General features: G+C 41.8%; 1 protein-coding gene across 1 annotated transcript in view; it reads right to left on the reverse strand.

Annotated features, from left to right (window-relative positions):
- Positions 1-604: 604 nt before the first annotated feature.
- cacna1ha (calcium channel, voltage-dependent, T type, alpha 1H subunit a) overlaps positions 605-20,342 on the reverse strand; it is a 104,404-nt gene continuing 84,666 nt past the window's right edge. Inside the window, exons 19-37 of the mRNA XM_070848702.1 lie at positions 19,311-19,414; positions 18,871-18,994; positions 18,344-18,412; positions 18,041-18,225; positions 17,755-17,881; positions 17,129-17,254; positions 16,848-16,937; positions 14,959-15,172; positions 11,790-11,941; positions 11,250-11,359; positions 10,569-10,702; positions 10,226-10,296; positions 8,854-8,932; positions 6,690-6,811; positions 5,085-5,243; positions 4,712-4,852; positions 4,363-4,531; positions 2,092-2,249; positions 605-1,996 (exon numbers count right to left, since the gene is read on the reverse strand). Of these exons, the coding sequence (XP_070704803.1) occupies positions 605-1,996; positions 2,092-2,249; positions 4,363-4,531; positions 4,712-4,852; positions 5,085-5,243; positions 6,690-6,811; positions 8,854-8,932; positions 10,226-10,296; positions 10,569-10,702; positions 11,250-11,359; positions 11,790-11,941; positions 14,959-15,172; positions 16,848-16,937; positions 17,129-17,254; positions 17,755-17,881; positions 18,041-18,225; positions 18,344-18,412; positions 18,871-18,994; positions 19,311-19,414 (3,726 nt within the window). The remainder of the gene's footprint in view (positions 1,997-2,091; positions 2,250-4,362; positions 4,532-4,711; positions 4,853-5,084; positions 5,244-6,689; positions 6,812-8,853; positions 8,933-10,225; positions 10,297-10,568; positions 10,703-11,249; positions 11,360-11,789; positions 11,942-14,958; positions 15,173-16,847; positions 16,938-17,128; positions 17,255-17,754; positions 17,882-18,040; positions 18,226-18,343; positions 18,413-18,870; positions 18,995-19,310; positions 19,415-20,342) is intronic.

Raw genomic sequence — 20,342 nt, forward strand, 5'->3', positions numbered from 1 at the left:
AAACGAAGACACGCTCACTCACACGCACACGTCTGCTCTGATCAATGTGATCGAGGAGCAGAGGAGGGGCAAGCAGAACTTCTGTAGAAAACCTGAAGTTGCATATCCCACAATTCCCCCCACGCTCGCATTTCACAAACCACTTCCTGTAAAGGTCAGAGGTCATCAGCCAGACGCTGCTTCCTGATTGGCTCACGTGGGTGGGGACAGTGTTTCAAAAAAAAAAACTTTGGCTACGGAGTTAGGTGGCTTTAGTCCTGGTGTGTCATTAGTATAAGTCCCAAACACACCTTGTACAGTAGGTACTGTTATACTGGTACAGCCTCAGTGGATCTGCTGTCCTTCAAGCTGGGTGTAGGAAAATCGATCCATTGTCTATTACTCTAGGACAGACCTGTACCAACGTTTCTCTGGAAATAATAATTAATGTCTTTTCAGAATTCATCTTAACAAAAACAAAAAAAACCCTCTCCCAGTAAACTTCTCTCGTAGTTTTTCCTCTTTCCCCAGCACCAATCTCTGCTGAGGTCAGCCGAGGCGCCTCTACTCCAGCTTCAGAGATTTTGGACCAATTCACTCACTTCCTGAAGGCAATGCTTGATGTTCATTGGGCGGTCCTCCGATTCTTTGCACTGAATCCTGCACCGCTTCCCAGTCTGTTGTCGAAAGGGGAAGAGCAGGTGGCTGTGTCAGCTTCTGATAGGCCAGCCGACAGGCCGCTCATGTATCTGGACTGTGGTTGGTCGAAGGTGAACTGGGGGAGGGGGATGTAGTCCCCTGTGAGAGGTGAGCGCCTTGCAGCAGGGGAGAGGGATTGTGTGTGCGAGAAAGGCAATGTGTTTGGAACAAGAGGTGCATGAGGTTGGATAAAGATGTTTGGGCTGATCGGGATGTGTGGGTGTGTAGGTGTGGATGCATGTGGCGGAGTGTGTGTTGGAGTAGATGCCCGCGAGGGTGTCAGCATGTGTGTTGGTGAGTGTGCTTGCGGTATGTGAATAGGTGTGAGCATCGGGGAGTGTGTCTGTGTGTGCATATGTGAATCTGCCGAGACGTCTTGTGTGTGCGTGTTTGACTGTGTGTGTGGGGTCAAGTCATAGGACGGTGTCCTGCGTCTCAGCATCATACTGCAGTCAGCTAGTTTTTGGGGAGAGGCAACTTGAGGGTGTTCCCTCTCTGAGGGCGGGTGGATGGATATACAAGGAGGACTCATCTTCTTCTTTCGGTGGCCACCCCCAACCGACTGCACCCTCACAGGAAATGCCTGACCACTTTTTTCCGACCGGTGGCCCTCTCGTGTAAAGTGTTGGTCGTCACGAGTGATGACAGCCTGTGGGAGGCAGACCTCGATAGAGTGGCGCCGCTGGTCGTCAGGGTACCCAGCAGATAATGATGACGGCTTATCCAGGAGGCGCTGGTTGTCAGCACTAAGACCCTTTCGAAATTCATGCTCCTTCAATCCTGCCCCAAGCAGACTGAGCGCACTCCTTGAGGAGGAAGGCGATAGTGGGGGATGAGGCGGAGTGGGGGAGGTAGAGTGGGAGTTAAGAGAGTACGGGGTGGTGTACGGGGAGAGGGAGTGGCTGCGGCCGGCCTTCCCTCTGCTCTCCTGCCCTCCTCCCTCCTCGTCTCTCCACCTGTGGCGCGCTGAGCTGGTGATGTGATACACCTCCTCATCCGCTGGGTCACAGAGGGAGGCGGCAGAGGGCGGCCTTGGTCTCCGAAGACTCGGAGGGCGCAAGGGGAGACGGGGGGAGGGAGGTGGAGGGAGAAGGAGCGAGGGGGAGGATGGCGGAGGAGGGAGGGGAGAGGGAGGAGGGAGTGGGAAGGGAGAAGGGGAGCAGGGTGGGAGAGACAGGGCTGAGGGGGAGGAGGGAGGAGGAGGAGGGAGGGGAGATGGGGTGGAGGCATGAGGAGAGAGGGGAGGCAGGTGGATAGGGTTGGGCCTCTCCTGTTGCTCAGAGCCCTGGGACTCCACAGAATCCACTTTAACTGCCACCTGCAGCACAAAAAACACACAGCCGTGACACTTTTCACCAATAAATCTGAATGGATGTCAACAGTGTAATGCAGGACTGAGATAGGACCCCTCACCTGTCTGTGCAGGGCTCTCGGGGAAGGGCTGGGCGTGGGTGGGGCGATGCGGGGCAGGGTGAGGGTGGGGGTCGGCCGAAGGTGAACGGGGGAAAGGTCCGGTACCTGCAGCAGTGTGCGACTCTCACATGGCTGGGAGTGGACGGACTTCACTGAGCCTAAAGGCACATATGTAAAGTGTTTGAATCATACACACAATACAATCACATGTACGCAGTCTCAATGCAAACCCATGCAGTTTGGTAGAAAACACATGCAAATATGGGCATATACAAACACAGACAGTACGGACTATTTTCTATCACTTTGGTAATATTTGATATTGTTATATTAGAGCCATGATTAGTACAGTATAATATCACTAACACTTTATTTTGATAGAATTGTTAGATTCGAGCAAGTAGAACCATGCAATTACAAGTTTTATTACTTTACAATTGCATCAAATTTGCTGTCAAAATAAAGTGTTTTCTGTTTGTTGAGTTGCAGCACTGAGCTGATCATCAGGGATAGAGTCATATAAGGCCAGTATCCTAAATCTAATAGATCCTGGTTAGATTAACAGCTCCATGTGACTGTATTTAGATCAGTCATACCAAGGACCATTAGGTTCCTGATAACATACAGCAGTCTATTGCGTCATGGTGATCGAACTCTAAATACAAGTGTGTTCGCAAAGAGACGTGGAGAAAGAAACTACATCTCCAAGTTCAATCAGTGTTCAGTAACTGCTGTGAGCTGTCTGTAACCAAGGTCTCAGGCATTCTGCACACACAGGTTCAGTACCTGTGAGCTCAGAATCATAGTAAAACGGGTTAAAGACATTGTAGCAAAGTCAGAGTTAGATCTAAAACAACTTCATTTTCACTTGGTACTTTCAGGTCAAGCTGTAACTTCACTTCACTATAAACCTCCCACTTGTAACCTTAAAAAGTGAACAGTGGACAAGGCACCACGGTCGTGATGATTACATTTATTTTTACGTGTATAGTTTTTCAGATTTTACAGCTTGGCCGGTAAGTTAACCGTCATTCTTGTTTGAGTATTCAGCCATTCCACAGCTGAGCAGATGAGCCTGTGTGAAGGTTGCGGAGATTCACATGGATCAGCTCATCCGCTGCAGTCAGTACCTTAGGACAGAGCTGGGCCTGTCCACAGCCTGGCCACAACATGCCATTAGAATCTGACTGCAGATAAAACAGTGCTTGTCAGTGCTTAGAGTAGTGTTCTCAACATGCATAAGCATAAGCTTCTATTTAATATTATATGCTTCTATTTAATTGAATATCTTTTACAAAAATACATCATGAAGACAGAAATATTCCAAACAAATCGGCAACGAATGTATCCACCACCGATACGGTAAAGCACACGCGGAACTTTCCAATACGCCAGATTGATTCTCACACTTTTCTGTTGAGAAACTTTTGTACTGCATCTCTTCAGCATACCAGCAGCAGCAAACCCTCTATTTCTGCCAGAGCCGACACTTGTACCTGTCAGACCCTGAATACGTGTCTCTACTGGAGCCCATATGTGTTTCTTTTCCAGATTTCTGTCCATATATCTACTGTACTGGATAGTGCAATTTGTCATAGAAACTTATATTATATATATATATATATGTGGATTATATTATTGCTTGACCCTGTGCAAGAGGCTAAGATGCAAGCTGTGCGTGGTACACTTAACTGTGCTTTGAACTCTTTATTAACATAACTGGCATCCTTTAGACTGGTGTGGGACTGAGTGGTTGTTGTCTACCGCTGTGGACTGACAGCCTGCAATGCCATTTGTCAATCTGTGCAACATGTCTTGGTTATTGTACTGTAACTAATAGTTGCTTTCCATAACCCCTGAAACAAACAGGACCAGAATTTTCAATCCTAAAGGTGTAAAATCTTAGAATAACGAGTACCTCTATCATTCAGTCTGATCTTTCCCAAAGTGGCTGTGCTCAAAAATGCTTGGATCTGGGCTTTAAATGTACTGAAAACCTTCAGTATCTTAACACACATTTGTCTCAAATATAGTTTAGAACTAGACTTAAGAACTACTGGGGGACCCAAGACTCTATATTATATGAAATCACATGATTAGCCAGTTAGAAACATGCATGCATCAGTCTTAGTCCACGTGAAATTTATTGAACAATATTAGCAAGATTATATGTTAGAACAATATCAGTGGCTGTCTAATAGAAGGAAAATATAGAGCAACAAAACTCAATGTTATTCATTCGTATATTCAAGTCCTGAGCAGATAAGTTACCTGAGTGCTGATGCTGGGGACTGAGATCTACCTCCTCCAGAGGGTAGGGGGCGCTGGCGGGCCTTACAGGTCGGAACATGTAGCTGTCATTAGGCAGAGAGTGCATCCTGGATACAGACATCTTCCTTGGCGACAGCAGGTCCTGGTCACCGTACTGCACCTCTTCCTCCTACAGGGGGAGACAGAGACCACACAGCTCTGGTGTTTTCATGCGGTAATACTGCCAATCACAACACATAATGCTTCGCAATGAATTCATTAAATGAAAGGAGGAATTCACCAACAACATACCACATGCAGCCTTCTTTCTATGCTGACTGACTACTGAGTGAGGTAACGTCCTTCCTACCTGTCCAGGTGAATGTGGACACGGCCCCACGTAGGTCCCCCCCACTGAACTGTTGTCGGAGGTTGTGCTTAATTTGCGTTCCCTCTCCATGGCCATTTCCAGGGCGATCTCTGCATCCATCTCCGCATCCTCCTTAGCCTCCTGCAAAAGCACACGTGTTTTTACTTAAGGACTACATTTGCAGTCAGTGTTGATCAAAACAGTGTCCATGTAAGTCCAAATGGTGCAAAACTGTAATGAGACAGTAACCAATGTGAATGTCATGTGGAAGTATATCAGTTATGTGTGTTTCTATACCTTTGGGTATTTACATACAGTCTATGTTCACACCGGTGTATATGTACGTGTATTTGTGCACTTGTAGTTACTCTACCTTGTTGCTTTCCTCTAGATGTTTCATCAAAACAGCCACCACCACATTGACCAGCACAAACTGGGCCATGAGCACAAAGGTGACAAAGTAAATTGGAGAGACCAAGGGCAGGTAGGAGAGACAGTGTCGGTCTTCTGGACGACACTCCCTTAACGTGTCCTTAAAAGTAACAAAGGAAGGTTCAGAAAGAAAGAGAAAGAAGAAAAGGGACAAGGGAGAGTATAGAGAGTGAATTAGAGTGGCACACACACACACACACACACACACACACACACACACACACACACACACAGTTATTAAAGCTGGATCTGCTCAATTGAACAACCGTCTGTCCAATATACCAGAGGCAATATTACCAAAGCTTTAAAATTGTAACTGTTCAGAAACCACGGCTACGTGATGTGGAGCTTTGTTTACAAAATTAGAAACGTGAAAGAGTTTAAGGAGAAATAGGGACAGCGGGAGTGATGTAGGCCAGCAGAGCTGTGGGTGTAAACTGCTGTAGCTCTAACAGTGCAGACTGTACAGAACTGATCTGACAATAACCGAACAGCTCCCCTCTTATGGGAGTCTGCAGCTTTCTAAATGTAAGTGAGTGATGACAAACCGGTTTCTTGATTAGTACTTGTAGTAGCATGTAAAAATGAGATAATAATGTAGAAATTAGGAACATTTGTATTTGAAACTTGAAAGATCTTGACTTACATCTTGGCGATAGAAATTGTATGTAATGAGGAAAAGGGAGCTTTATCGCCCTCTACTCCTGTTAAAACAAACTTCAGTTCACCCTGTATGATATTCCCTTTGGTTTACTCTTTAGAATGATTCCTTCATGTGTTTTGGCTTAACACCCAGTGTAAACAGGTTTACATCGTATGAAGGATGGAACATAACATGCACACTTCTTTGACATAAATAGCCAAACAGACAAATGCATTTAAATCTGCTTCACTATGTGTTTACTATACGTTGCTCCTTTTTTATTTTTATTCATTTATTTATTTTTTGTAATGGTACAAAACTACAAACAATTAAATAAAAATTTCACAGACATGACACACACACACAATTATATAGTAATAATAGCTAATGATAGCAATTTAATCACAGTAATACTGAAGAATAGATTAACATTAAAGGAACAGTAAGGGAAAAGTAAGGAGATGCCTTTTTTAGCTGTGGGTTAATGCAGACAGTGTGTGGCACTGACTGGTGGGCTGTGACTGCCCTTGACTGGAATTTAAGAGGGGTGTGACTTAATTGTATCAACGTCCAAGTTACGGTTTGGAACACATTCCTAAAAAGTTCTATAGAAATTAAAACTTAGCCAGAAATCAACAAAACAGCTTTTCTCAAACATTGTCCTATTTATATACATTTCTTGAGTAATTTATAGATGATCATGTCATACATCACATTTTCTAATAAAGTAAGAGTCAAGATGTGAAATTGTTGACATTGCTGCGCTCTAAGCCACTTTGTTATTTCATAATTGGTTTTGGAGGTCATTGCTCTCACTGTAGTATGAGATAATCTACTCATCATTTATGAGTGTGTGTATGGGAGTGTGTGTATATGTGTGTGTGTGTGTGTGTGTGTTCATACTTTCATAATCCCATTCCAGTTATCTCCGGTGGACACTCGAAACAGCGTGAGGAAGGCCATCCCAAAATTTTCAAAGGTTGCGTGACGACTCAGACCCTCACACGGGTTGTCGTCATTGCACTCTTATCAACACACAAACACAGAAAGGTTTTAATGACACAACTCTATAGACACGCTGGTTAAAAAAAAAAACAAGGATAGAAGGGATCACAAATGATGATGAGCATCAGTGTTCCATTCAGAGAGTCTTAATGCTTTAGCACCATGAAAGCAGTGTACACTTAACACACAAACAGCTGCTAAGCAGTGTATCCCTCTGGGCCTGACAGAGGAGAAGAGATAGCTGTCTTCTGTTTTCTGGAACTCTCTGTCAGTCTCAGGGTCAATTTGGCAGAAAGCCCTCAGGAGCCTGTTAACAGAATCCTAACAGCCACCAGGTTTCTTCCTCTGTTTCGAAGCCCAGGTCACTTTAGCAGGAAGCTAAAAAGGAACGAGACAGTCCTCAGAGTATTATGTACCTTGTTTGTTATTCTAAGTATCAACCACCAGGAGGGAAAGTGACAGGTTTGTAAAATACCAGTGAGTAGCTCAGAGGAACTGACTGGGGCAAACTTTCCATTATAGTAAATGGAATAAAACAAACTCACTCTTTTCATGCGAGAGCGAAATGTACAAACAAACAGCAGCCGCATAAGAATATCATAGATTTTACAAAATATTAAAGGGACACAGAAAAAGAAAAAGGCAGAACGTTCTCCTGGGATTCATCAGGACAGGACAGGTTTCAAGAGATCAGTAATTTGATTTGGATTCAAATTGAAATATATTCAGTATCAGCTATGTGTAAGAAAAAAAAAAAGCTGCTATTGGCACAGTGGCTTTAATCCAAAGCTGTGGGTATTCGCATTCAAAACCTCATTCCATCCTCTCTCATATTTCTCTTGCACATGACCTTCTCTTATCTGCTCAGCCTTCTGGAGGCACCACGGTCACAGAGCTGAGACTCCCAGCGTGCCAACATACAATATCACCCATGTATTAGGTCTCCCCGTGGAATCGCAGATCTCACAATGTCTTTGTTCCTTTCTGAGAGCAGAAAGATTTCACGAGCCAATTAAGGTGCTCAGTCATCTCATAACGCTGTGTGGAGTGGCACAAGCACACTTGAGCCCCTAAAAGATCACACGAGCGGAGCCCTTTACTGCTTGCTTCGCTTTGTATTCTCTGTCGGCTTACACATTACCACAGCCCTCTGATGGAAAAAGTGACGTTCCTTTATTGAAAACCGCTCGTGGGAAATACACAACATAAGAAGCAGGAAAGAGACGTGTTTTGAATGTTGTTCAATGTAAAATTCAATCAGAGTGAACCTCTTGTAGCTTAGAAATGTCTAAGATGGAAGCGAGGAGCCAGAGAAGGACGGCTCAACATACTCCAACTTGTGACAGTCATGAGCATAACTGTGAATATTAAGTTATATTTTCTGATCCTCCCGAGGCTGTACTGCAATTCTCTCCACCAAACTTCGCTACAAGCCTGTACCAAAATATAATTCAGTCCTTCAGCTTTGTAAGCTCTAAAAAAAGCACTTAAAGAGAGGCACCGATGGGGGATAAGACGACGTTTGGCACATCCAAAAGCTTTTGTCAGCAGCTTGACAAAAGCAGAAGTCCTAGTGAAAAAAAACAGGGATTTTTATTTTCTAAAAGGGGAAAACTGACATCCGTTCATTTTCCCAATGTGTCGAGCAGAAGCATAACGATGTTTCGCAGAAAGCAACCTCTTTATCATCAACTTGTTTTCATTTTGTCCTCCCAGAAGCTCTTTTGTAAATCCTCTTCCCTCACACATTGTTGCGCTCTCAGAGAATATGATTTGGATGGAGCTGGCCTATTCAGGAAGCAATATGTAAATAAATGTGATCATGCAAATGCGATCTTTTCTTGTTAGAAACAGGCCTCTGATGTGAGAGTGGTGGAGAGAAAGAAAGACACAGAGACAGATGGGGGCAGAGAGTGGGGATTCAGCAGAGACAGTTCAGGCAGGGAAATCTGGTGTAATTCGTGACTGAGGTAGTGATGAGTGGATTCAAAAGCCTTTTCTGCTGAAGCTTGTAGACCATGGTGTGTGTGGGTATGTGTTTTCTGCCAGTAGTGCGACTGACCCAGTTTGCCAAATAGCTCCACTCCCAGCGCAGCGTAGATGAAGAACAGCAGCATGAAGAGGAGACCGAGATTTCCCACCTGGAAGCAATACACATGTTAGATCACTACAGTGTTAATATTGCTTCATTAAAGCTGCAGGTAAGTGAGGATATTAAAATTTATTTTGTTGTATTTAGTCCATTTCACACTAACCTAACCGTGCATTATAATTGGAAAGAAGATATTTACAAAAAAGTCTTGCACTGAAGTGAACTTTTTGCTGTTATACTGTAAAGACTAGATGTGCAAGCTACATTAGGTCATAATGCATTCTGTATTATGCACACAGGGTTGTGGGATAAGTGTTTGCTTGCTGGCAGGTGTCTTAGTGTATTTTTGCTTCACATTAGAAAGACTAAAGACTAAATTGATGAACTGCCTGCATATAAAGTAATAAAACTTAGACTTAAAAGGACAGGTCATCAAAAGTCTGAGTTACTGACAGTAGTGTTCAACTCTGTAAAATCTACTTGTCACCATTAACATTTTTTGGGCAAACCCTAAGAACTTTATGCACTATCTATTCTATGACTATATCTGCATCATACCCTCAAGTTGTCTTTCATCCGGCTCCTTAAAATCTGTTCCTGTGCACTCTGTGCCCTCACGGTTATATCTGTACACTTGACATTTAGAAAATAGCAGGACAATGGGGTCTGTCACTGCATGTGCATCATAATCTTTGGTGCAGCTGCTCTTTGCCTCTAAGAACTGCGCCAGGCAGCAGGAGAGAGACCTGAGACACTCCCACAGCATCCGCAGACATACTTTAAAAGGAGTGCATTGAGTGGATAGAGAAAGCACACTGAGACACATCACAGTTTCAAAAGACAGCGCAGCTGAAGGACCATGAAAAAATACTGTATGAAGCGACCATCTCTTTGAATTATTAATTTAGTCTTTGAACCGTCTGTGTATTTATATGCACCATCAACTTTATTGAGCCTTAACACATTTGTTGAGAACTGATCATTTAATTCCTTTAAATGTTAGGACACTGGCCAAAAAGAGTACTTTGATTCCTTTGAGATTTTCTGTTTGGCATTTATTACTATGCACATTTAATAATAAAACCACACGGAGTGCACGGTTCAGCTATAGAGCGGCGAAGAGAGAGCAGGAATATGAAGGAAAATGAGACATTTTAAGGTCAGAGTACAAGCTTTGTAATTTGGACGGATACGACTTGAGTTAAATATTCATCATCACACATAAATCTTTCAGAGAGCTGTCTATTCTGAACAAAACATTCCTATTTACCCTTTATTCAAGAAAAAAAATCATAAATAAAACAAAAAGCAAAATCCCTCTTCACACAGAGTCTGTGTTTACCTGTGGCAGCGCTTGCATGACAGTATCCAGCAGAGCTCTCATCCCTGTGGCCATCTTCAGAAGTTTTAGCACTGCAGAGAGACAGGGGAGCGGTTTTAAACAGCTAGTTGTTGCTGGTTCAGCTGGCCTATTTGCAGCAGAATTTACAATTGCACAGCGTGACACTGCAATCACAGCAGGGAGGCATTCAGATTTGTACTATTATACATCTCTAGGAGCAAGGAGGCATTTTGTGACCTATTACATTCAATGCTGAATGTATGTTTTTGTAATTGCATACAAGATAAACAAGTATGGACTGGTTTATATGTGTGTGTGTGTGTGTGTATGTGTGTGTTTCTACCTCTTGCTATTCTGAGCACTCTCATGATTCTGATGATGGTTGGGTTTATGGGCAGTGCTGCGTTCATTTTCAGCTCCTCCAGGGTGATGCCCATGATGGACAATGCCACTATAGCAATGTCCAGCTGGTTCCACCTAAACACACAGATAAATGTTGTTCAAAATATTGGGCATGAAAAAAAAAACAGTAATTAACTGGTGTTACTCCAGTTCATTATTGCAAATCATGAATTGGAGTAATTATCATTACATGATTAGATTTTTAGTACAGATTTCCCTGTTGTTATTTCAGAGTTCCCCCTAATATGTCTTACTGTGAGTTTATTAAAAGAGCAGGAGTATAGGAGTAGAAAAAAGGGAAAGTGTAGATTTGCCTGGCTGTTGATGGTGATTAAATGGTAGCCCACTCACTAATAATCTCTGTGGGACGGGAAACAGTGAGTTTACCCCTGATAAGGCCGTGCCAGGGCACCCGGAGGCTACTGAATACACTCATCACCCACTCCCTTTCAAGTCAGTGTACCAAGATCAGTATAATGTTAAAGGGTGATACATGCAGTAGTGGAACAGACCTTATTATATCACACCACATATAATTTAATTTGGAAATATATCAATAAATAATAACTATCACACAGTACTGCTCTGGGTGTTGCGCATAATCACATCCCTACTGTGTTACCTGTCTTTGAAGAACCTGTGTATGCCGAAAGCCACAAGTTTGAGCAGGGCCTCGACGACGAAGATGCAGGTAAACACGTAGTTACAGTACTTCAGAACCTCCTCTAAATACTGAACACATAAACATACAGGAACATTGAATTAAACTGAGAATCATTTCACAACATCTCTCGCAGGCCAGACGCTTTAACTTTGTGAATAAAACATGGAGCATGTTCTGAAAGCAATTAACAGCTTTTACTTCCAGCGGAAATAATTTGTATTGACGCTATTTTATAAGCTGTGTCAGTGCTTGAGGACAAGGTGATTCCATCCTCACTATTAAACTATTAGTTATGTATTATCTGATAAGTGATATGCATGGTGATGTTTATTGTACAGTGGGCTAAGTTAAAATGCCCTCTGGCTGTGTTTAAAGGAATCAAAGTGAATGGCAGCCCTGGAGCTTATGGGTACGCTGCTTCTAGCCTCAAAACCATACAAATTTCTTCTACTGGTACCTACATCCCCAGGTAATGATGATATTTGTGTGGAACATTACCTGCGGCTGATTGTAGTGCTCAATGCTCATAGTGAAGACGTTGATGCAGATGATGAAGGTGATGAAGAGGTCCAGGTAGTGGCTGGTGCACAGTGTGTGGATGGACAGACGCAGGGGAGAATAGTCCGCATAGTAAGGTCTCTGCTTGGCCTCTGGAGCACACAAACACACACACAAACAAACAAATACACGCACGACATGAGGACAGACAAATATCAAAACACAGAGACGAGAAGAGTGCAACTGTGAGTAACTATGCTCTGAATCTGACATATTACATGTGTCCAGTGGTGTGCACAGGAAGGTGCTGGGGTCAAGGGAAGAGAACCACCACTGTTCCTGTTGCTCAGACTGCAAAAGTTCCCTCCTTATAGCTTAATACAACCAAGATATGCCTGTGTCTTAATGGGATCCCATTATTGTTGTTAACTCTAACCCACATTTCATAAAAGGAGCCCTTGAGCAGCTTATCTGCCTCACTGGCATCTAAAGTACCACTCTACTGTGAATGACCATAAACGTTAACCCTGCTGATTGTGGTGGTGTCCCTTTTTCCGTTATTGCCCCTGCCCCACAGACGTCTGTACACACCACTGCCTGCCTGTGTGGTATGTTAAAATAAGACAGGACATGAGAGTCACAGGTTGGCTACATTGTTTGTTTTCTAACTTAAAACTTAAAATGCTAAAATGCTAAGACAGACTTACAATTCATTAACGCAAGTGACTCATTCTTGGATAATATATTATAACTTATCCTCACCAAGAAATCCAAGTCACCTGGCTCCATGTGGTGCATTTTAAGACGCTACATGTAAGCAGTGTGCCTGAACGGTGCTCACTAAAACCACAACGTCTCATTTTCAAGATTCCAAGTGTAACTAAGACAATTTGGAAGATTCATTGTCTCTCTAATAATTATATTAATGTCAGGGGAGAGAGATCTTATTATGCATTCTGGCTTAAATGGCATAGTACAATACTTAATTAAAACCCAAACTAGAGAACTGTGAGATGCATTACAGCCTTTCAATAATAGAAAGACCTCAAGTGTAGCTGTTATCATTAAAAAAGCTCAAAGGTGGAGTTATACATTATGCCTTTGTTTTAATAAACTGTGTACTCACATGTCCATATTTGATGAATGATGGTTATATTTGTGTGTGTTTGTCCATGTTCATGTCACCCTTCCAGGTACACCATGCCCTGTCTATCCACTGCATGCTACCATGCCTTTGATGTGAAGGGTAATGTCTATGGTTGAGAGAGGCTGCTCAGGGTACGTTCAACAACAATTTCACAAAAATAAATGAATGGCATGTTTCTCACTAAGTACTCTTTGTATTAACGACAATCTATTTATTGATTTTAACAAATTAAAATCTGTCCATCCATGTTGCTTAACTGTTCAAATTCCTAATTCATTTCAAAAGCTGAACATGACTGTGATGTTGAACGCACACTGGAGCCACTCTTCTCTTCAATGGTACCACTACTGTCATTTTTAACCCATCAGAAAAGTCTCATTAGTCTAAAACTTCTTTTTCTCCTCTTATTCTCCTCCCTTTTCGTTTTTTTTTTTTTTTTTGTGATGAGTAGGTTGCATGGCCAGAAGTTTTTGGCTGAAACAGCTGATTAGATTACATTTGTCTGGACCTTTAGGAGTTTTAGACCAGTGAGACATGTTACTAACACAAAATGAAAAGAGCGGCGCTCTGCTCACACCATATACTGCCTTCCCTTGTAATTCTGTGATTGATGTGTTGGGTAGTTGAATATGATTTTGTGGCCCAATTGTGGTGCTCTTCCATGTTTCTGTGTCTGCCAATAAATACCATGTGCTTCTACCAATTTCTTTTTCCCTTTTCTTCAGCTCAACACATTGAAGCCACAATAAAAGAACAAGTCCTTACAAAGTATGGGTTTGTAATGAAAGCCCTCTGACTTGTTTATGCAATAGGTGGTGTGTTTCTGATGTTCTTGCCAACATGTGTTTGTATTTTCTACACGCTGTAACTAATAAACCTCTGTATTTAAAGTGGACATATTATGCAAAATGCATTTTTTAATGTCTTTTCAACATAAATGTGTCCAAGGTGTGTCTACAAACCCTCATGCTACAAGAAAAGACCATCCTTTCTCCATTTTTCAGTAAATATGTGCCAAAATGCTCTGTTTAGTTTTGGCCCTGCTTGTGATGTCACACAAGGGTGGTTAAAGAGACAGGAGCTAAAATGGAACGTTCACAAAGTTGAATGCACGGTCTGACAAAAATAATGTGCTTTTTGAACATTACAGCATGAAAACATATTCAAGTGGGGCCCTAAAATACGGGTATGAACCTGAAAATGAGCATAATATGTCCCCTTTAACTAACTTGCATTGTTTAACAGCTCTATTACCCGAGGTATTTGCAGGTATAGCAGCCAAAATGTCTGCTATGTTTCTGAGTCTGCCAGTCAAAGCTCGTTTACAGGAAATATCCTTCTTCTACCCGTGTCTAGAAACGCCTCAGGGTCAGGGTTGTACATGCACTCGCAGAACGGGAAGGAACATTGGCACTTCACCAATCAAAATTTTGCTAGCAAAATTTCCCGAGACACATGGAGGAAAGCATCAACCTCAATCAGCTTCACATGCAAAAGGTGCTTTGAAAGGCTTTGTTCAACAGCAAAGGAATCTTAAAAAAAATTCAACTTATTATGGGTATTAATCACTTTCATTATGTATTAGGAATGGTATTAATACCGGATTTGGTGTTAAGAGGATATAATTTTATAAATGAATCAAATCTGTTTTACTGCTATTGTTATCCTTTAATCTACAGTGGTGGCAGTTCTTTTGTTAAAGGGTGAGCATAACATTTTTTAGATAGATTAATACAGTTGAGATTTTGGTTAGGTTGGCTCAGTTTCAAAAGTTTTCCATGCAGTGTTAGGGGAGGGTTGGGGGAGGGCTGCAGTCATGCAGTTACATGCATCAGACTGGCGTAGCCTACGCCTTCTGTCAGTGATCAATCACTATTTTGCGTGAGCTAGCCAGTCTTTAAAACTCTCCCTCTTTTTATGTTTAAGTCAGAATATATTTCCCTGTTTATTCTCTCTGTCATTCTCTTTCTCTTTTTTTCAGGCTCCGAAAGCAGGCAGTGCTCAGAAAAATAGACTACCGACCAGCCCCTCCATTCTCCTTACTCCTGCGCTTTTTCTCTATCATTTTGAGCCTCTTCTCCTCCCGTAAGCGGGCCTCCTCCTCTTCCTGGTCCTGCCGGCACTTGTGGAAGTTCTCCACTACGACGCCGACAAACATATTGAGAACGAAGAAGCTGACAATGAGTAGGAAGGAGATGAAGTACAGCAGCATCCACGGGTTGTGGTTCCTCACAGGCTGAGAAGAGATGAGAGGAGCGCAGAACAGAAGAGCAGAGACGATTACAGTAAAGAAGATAAAGGTTTTCAGTGGTTTTTGCTCATGTGTGAATCGCTAAATGTGTGAACACAAAAAAGCACAGCAGACAATTATTTTTACCTCTTTTGACCTCATTTGAGCAGGAAAGTGACACAATGCCAAATGCCACACTGCCAGTGCAAGTCATTACAGTATAATGTACAGCAACTAGAACAAGGTGAACTCTCTGAAAATACCTGGGTAACCTTTGGTAAACTTCAAAGAATTTAAAAGGATAATTGTATTGTCAGTGCAGCAATTTCCCTTGATGAGATCCCAAATAAAGGTTTTATTCCTTTGGTTTCTAGTCCCTCGATTTAGTATGTTGTTGCAAATACGAGTACCCTCACTCATGGGCGCATAGTTATAGTTAAAAGTAGGGGCAGGAAAATTCTAACTTAATTAACACTCGAAAATGCCATTTCCTACAATATAGATTCTTCAGTCGTGATAAGTAAAGCTTATTCTGTTCTAGTTTCAGCAGTGAGGGACTGATTAAATGTTGCCTCAAAGTGTATGTACCTCATATATTTCATAATATAATTTGTCAGACAAATCGTAAAGCTTGTGGACATATTTTGACTCAAAACCTGATTTAGCATCATGCGCATTTCAGTTTCTAATCCACAATGAACTTGAAAAGTAACCTTAAACCCTAAAAGAGTAACTCTAAACCTTAAAAAAAAAGTCACTCTAAACCCTAAAAAAAGTAACCCTTAGCCCTAAAAAAGAAAACCCTAAAGAATTCGAGCCAAATGCTTACCCTCATACACAAGAACGGAAAATCAAATTTTTGATTTGCATACTATATATGACACTGACAGACAAAAGTAATTTTGATCCAAACTAGCTAAAATATCTAAAAATAGCAAAGTTGTCTGATCAAAAAGTGGGGGTGCAAAAAGACACTTTTGCTCCCCCAGGTCTAAAAGTGGGGGTGCAGCTGCTCCGCCTGCTTCATTGCTCAGGCGCCCATGCCCTCACTATTTCAGCACATTACACCACAGGCAGTCCTGGATCTGAAGACAGCCTCATCAACTGAAGCTTTGAAGTGCCTGCTATTAAATCACTCTTTGAGCCTTGCCTTTGCTTATAATGTGTTATTAATACACCACTGCCATTTAACTAGCTTTTTTTTTTTTTTTTTAAGAAATTGAATTTAAATGTTAGCCCCCACTCTGTCTCTTTTTCACTTTATACTCCAAAGTTTATTCGATGACTCCATTACAAACACTGGTTGTTAGGCTGTTTTAAGGGCAGGTATTTGCCCATATTGATATCAAAGCTTCCAATTGAGATAAAAGCACCATGTTTTCTTTCATGCTGTGCTAATATTTCCTGATGATAGTAGATTAGATCTGATATTTAATCTTATTCTAAGTATTTTAGATATACAACTGCACAGAGGGCTCTTAGCCACTACTAGGCTTACCATAAAACTAGCAGCATGAATTACCAGTTTTGAAAATGTTTTCAAATATCTTATTTTCCAAAATGTGAAATATATGAAGAATAAAATGGGTTAAAATGCTGGAAATGGATCAGATCAGGCTTTATGTAGCTGAAACCAAGAAATGTTTGACACCATGACTGGGTACACTCCTCACATCGTTACCTGTTGGTCCACTCCCACAGCATCCAGCCCGTCATACATAATGTTGACCCAGCCATCCTTGCAGGACAGCACAAACAAAGACATCAGAGCCTGGAAAGGACATGTAGAGAAAGAAAAAAATCAAAATACAGGGATTTCCTTGGCCCTAATATTATTATATTGCTATAATAAGCTCATGGTCTTCAAGTCTTGTCAAAAATGTTGCCCTGAACACAAATCTTCATTCTTCTTCTCTATATCCCTCTGCTCCCCTTTCTCACCCTCAGTCCATCAAATCATACCTGAATCAGGTTGTCAAAGTTGTACTTCCGTCGAATCCAACGGTAGTTGGCCTGCAGACAGTCGGACTTGTTGGTGATGTTTTTCGTGTCAAGACCTTCACAGTGGTAGAACTTCCCTTTGAACAGCTACGGAGTGAGAGAAAGAGACAGAGAGAGAGGTCTGCCGGGCTATTTGGCTGCCATTTACACATTATCTCAATTGCACCGGAGCTTGCGGCTTTTTAAACAACTAACTATTAATGCCAGGAATAAAAGGACATTTCATAGAACATATTCTTATCAGAGGATTTCCAAGTGTTCGGCTGCTAAATGCTGGCCTGGGGGTCATGTTGCCCCTCTTTTTACACTTAACCTAATTGTCATTCTTTCAAAAATCACACTCTTAAGGAACAAAGGCGCATTGTCCATTGGATATTCAAGACAGTTACAATCCCTCCTCAGGCCACAATCACATATGCAGCTGCTCAACAAGACTGACATTTAAGCCACACAGGGTAAAAGGCTTTGTCCTCAAGCTTAGAAAAAGCAAATGACAAAGCAGTATCATCATTGCAGTGTGTGCACTGAATATCTAACTAGCAAGGCAAGAACAGGTTTGTGTGTGTGTTTCTGTGAATGCAAACTACCTGCACCCCCAAGATGCCAAAGACAATGAAGAAGGCGCAGCAGATAAGGACAATGTTCCCGATGGGCCTAAGAGAGGTGATGAGAGTCTCCACAACCAGCTTCAGTCCTGGGGCTCGGCTGATCACCCTGAATAATACAAATAAAGACATTCATGCATTAATTACCATCAGCACATGTAGTCAAGCAGCTACAGACACAAATACAAGCAATCCAAGATCAGGGAAGCATCCACATGAACCAATAACCAACACCTACATACACACACATACAAATACAGCCACGTACCTCAGTGGGCGTAGTGTTCGTAGCAGGCGTAGGACTCTGAGGATGCCCAGGATCCTGTTTCCACCAGTATAGGCCAGAGAGACCAGAATGTCGACTAGAGACACAAACACCAGCAAACCATCTAGAACGTTCCAGCTGGACTGGAGGTAGGTCTGATTCCCGAAACAGAAACCGAGAGCCACAACCTGGAGAAACATCATGAAGATTTGGAATTATTAAAACAAAATGAATCAACCATTTAAACTGTAAATTAGAGCTAGAACCAAATAGTTGTTGATGTAAGAATTAAACAGTGATGTTTACCTTAATGGCCATCTCTGCCAGAAAGATCACAGTGAAAATGTAGTTGGACACACTCAGAAACACACGCTCCTACAGAAGACAGTGAGATTAAAATAAAGACATATAAAGACAATGTTAAGGACTACATATTTTGTATTCATAACAGCATGTGCAGCACATTTTGATTGGAGTGAGTACCAGCTGTTGTTTTATACAATTAGCCTGTTCATTTAAGAGTAATGAAAGCAATGTATTGTGGGTAGCTTTTAGCGCTGTTGTTTATCGGCGTGTATTATGTGTGTGTGTGTGTATGTGTGTGTGTGTACCCTTTGTCTACTGTAGTAAATCAGTTCCAAACTCAGTTAGTTCAACGTATAAAACGTTTTTTTCAGGCTCATGTTACACATTTTAGAACTACGTCACCAGTGGAAAAAGTGAGATACGTTTCTCTAGATATGTCTGTAAAGTGGACAGGACAGAATCATCAGAAAATGAGGGTGTGTCTTTGTGTGTGTGTGTGTGTGTGTGTGTGTGTGTGGATGTCTTACCGTGCTGTGAGGCTGTATATCAGGTCTTTCCAGAGCAATGGTGATGCAGTTGAGGAAGATGAAAACCAGAACCACATGGTCGAACAGTTTGTGAGAGATCACACTTTGGCACCACATCCGCAGTCTAAACACACACGGACACACACACACACACACACACACACACACACACGGACACAAGCATAGAGTCATCAATAAAATGTCTGTGGTCAGTAAAAGCTATCGACCAAACAATTAGCGATGAGAAAGCAGTAAAAGACAACAAAAATTAGAGAGGGGAGCTATGATGATTAAATAAACTAATGAGAAGCAAAGAAGAGGAAATAGGAAAAAGAGTAAGTAAGAAAAACCAACAGAAACTAGAACCACACAGACTGATACTGACATTTCGTGTTTTGTGTGTGTCTGTGTGTGTGCGTGCATGTGTGTGAAAGACTCACCGGCTGTCTGGAGAGAACAAATACAGTGTCCAGTCTTCGTGCTCTTTGCACCATCGGGGCTTCATCTTATGGAACTCTTTTCTGATCCAGTAGCAAAATGAACTCTGTAGAGGTGAGAGGAAATACTTTTCATTTTTATTGTCAGCTATGAAATCATGACCTCTATAGCACAAAAAAAACAAACTCTAAGCCACAATCATTATCATCACAATCATGCTGTCATTGGACACAATAACTCTCATTCCAACTCTAATACCCCAAAATGTACTGGAGTGTAAAAACATTGTACCCATACGAGAATGGTGACATTGTCTGCAGAAGTAGTAACAGCATGGATGGCACCAAAATGGATGGCTTCCCAAGCTAAACTACAAGTTGTAATCTAATTTCATATTCCCTTTTCATGCGCCTGCAGCCACAGCAGGGAAAACAGTCATTCCAAACGATAAATACATCTCTTAGCGTTTTGTATGTACTCATTAAAAACCTGTGTAAGAGCTGCCTGGATATTACGTACACAGTATGAACCTCTTGGCAGTGGAGTAAATGTGTTTCTCTGTCTTTCAGGAGAAACTCTAAAATACTGATCCCACAGACATGGTGAACAGAACGAAAAAACATTTACACCTCTTCAAATATTATTTAAATGCAAGTTGTACAATTTTGTTGTAAAAGAACAGAGTGTGTTTGACAGCACCAAAAGCTGTAGTATGAGGAATTTACTTGCCCAAATAACAATTCAAAGCATGAAAGAATTATACATAGTTTAATCTAGGTTTCCACAGTGTTGCTGATGTTAGCCCGTCCATATTTAAGTCTATTGGGGCACAACAAACAAGTGTTTTCTTGCATAAGAAGAGATGGAGATAATTGGACCATGACAGGCAGGCTCCCTACTTAGCAAGTCCACGAGCTCAATACAAAGTGTTGTGAAACTCATTAAAGTTTGTAATAAAACAAATATTAGAAAGCTTAGGTGCACCGCTTCTGTACTTCAGGATTCTAATTAAAAACAGCCCAAAGTCAAGCCTC

Source organism: Pempheris klunzingeri, chromosome 17 (assembly GCF_042242105.1).
Source record: "Pempheris klunzingeri isolate RE-2024b chromosome 17, fPemKlu1.hap1, whole genome shotgun sequence".
Classification (NCBI taxonomy): Eukaryota; Metazoa; Chordata; class Actinopteri; order Acropomatiformes; family Pempheridae; genus Pempheris; species Pempheris klunzingeri.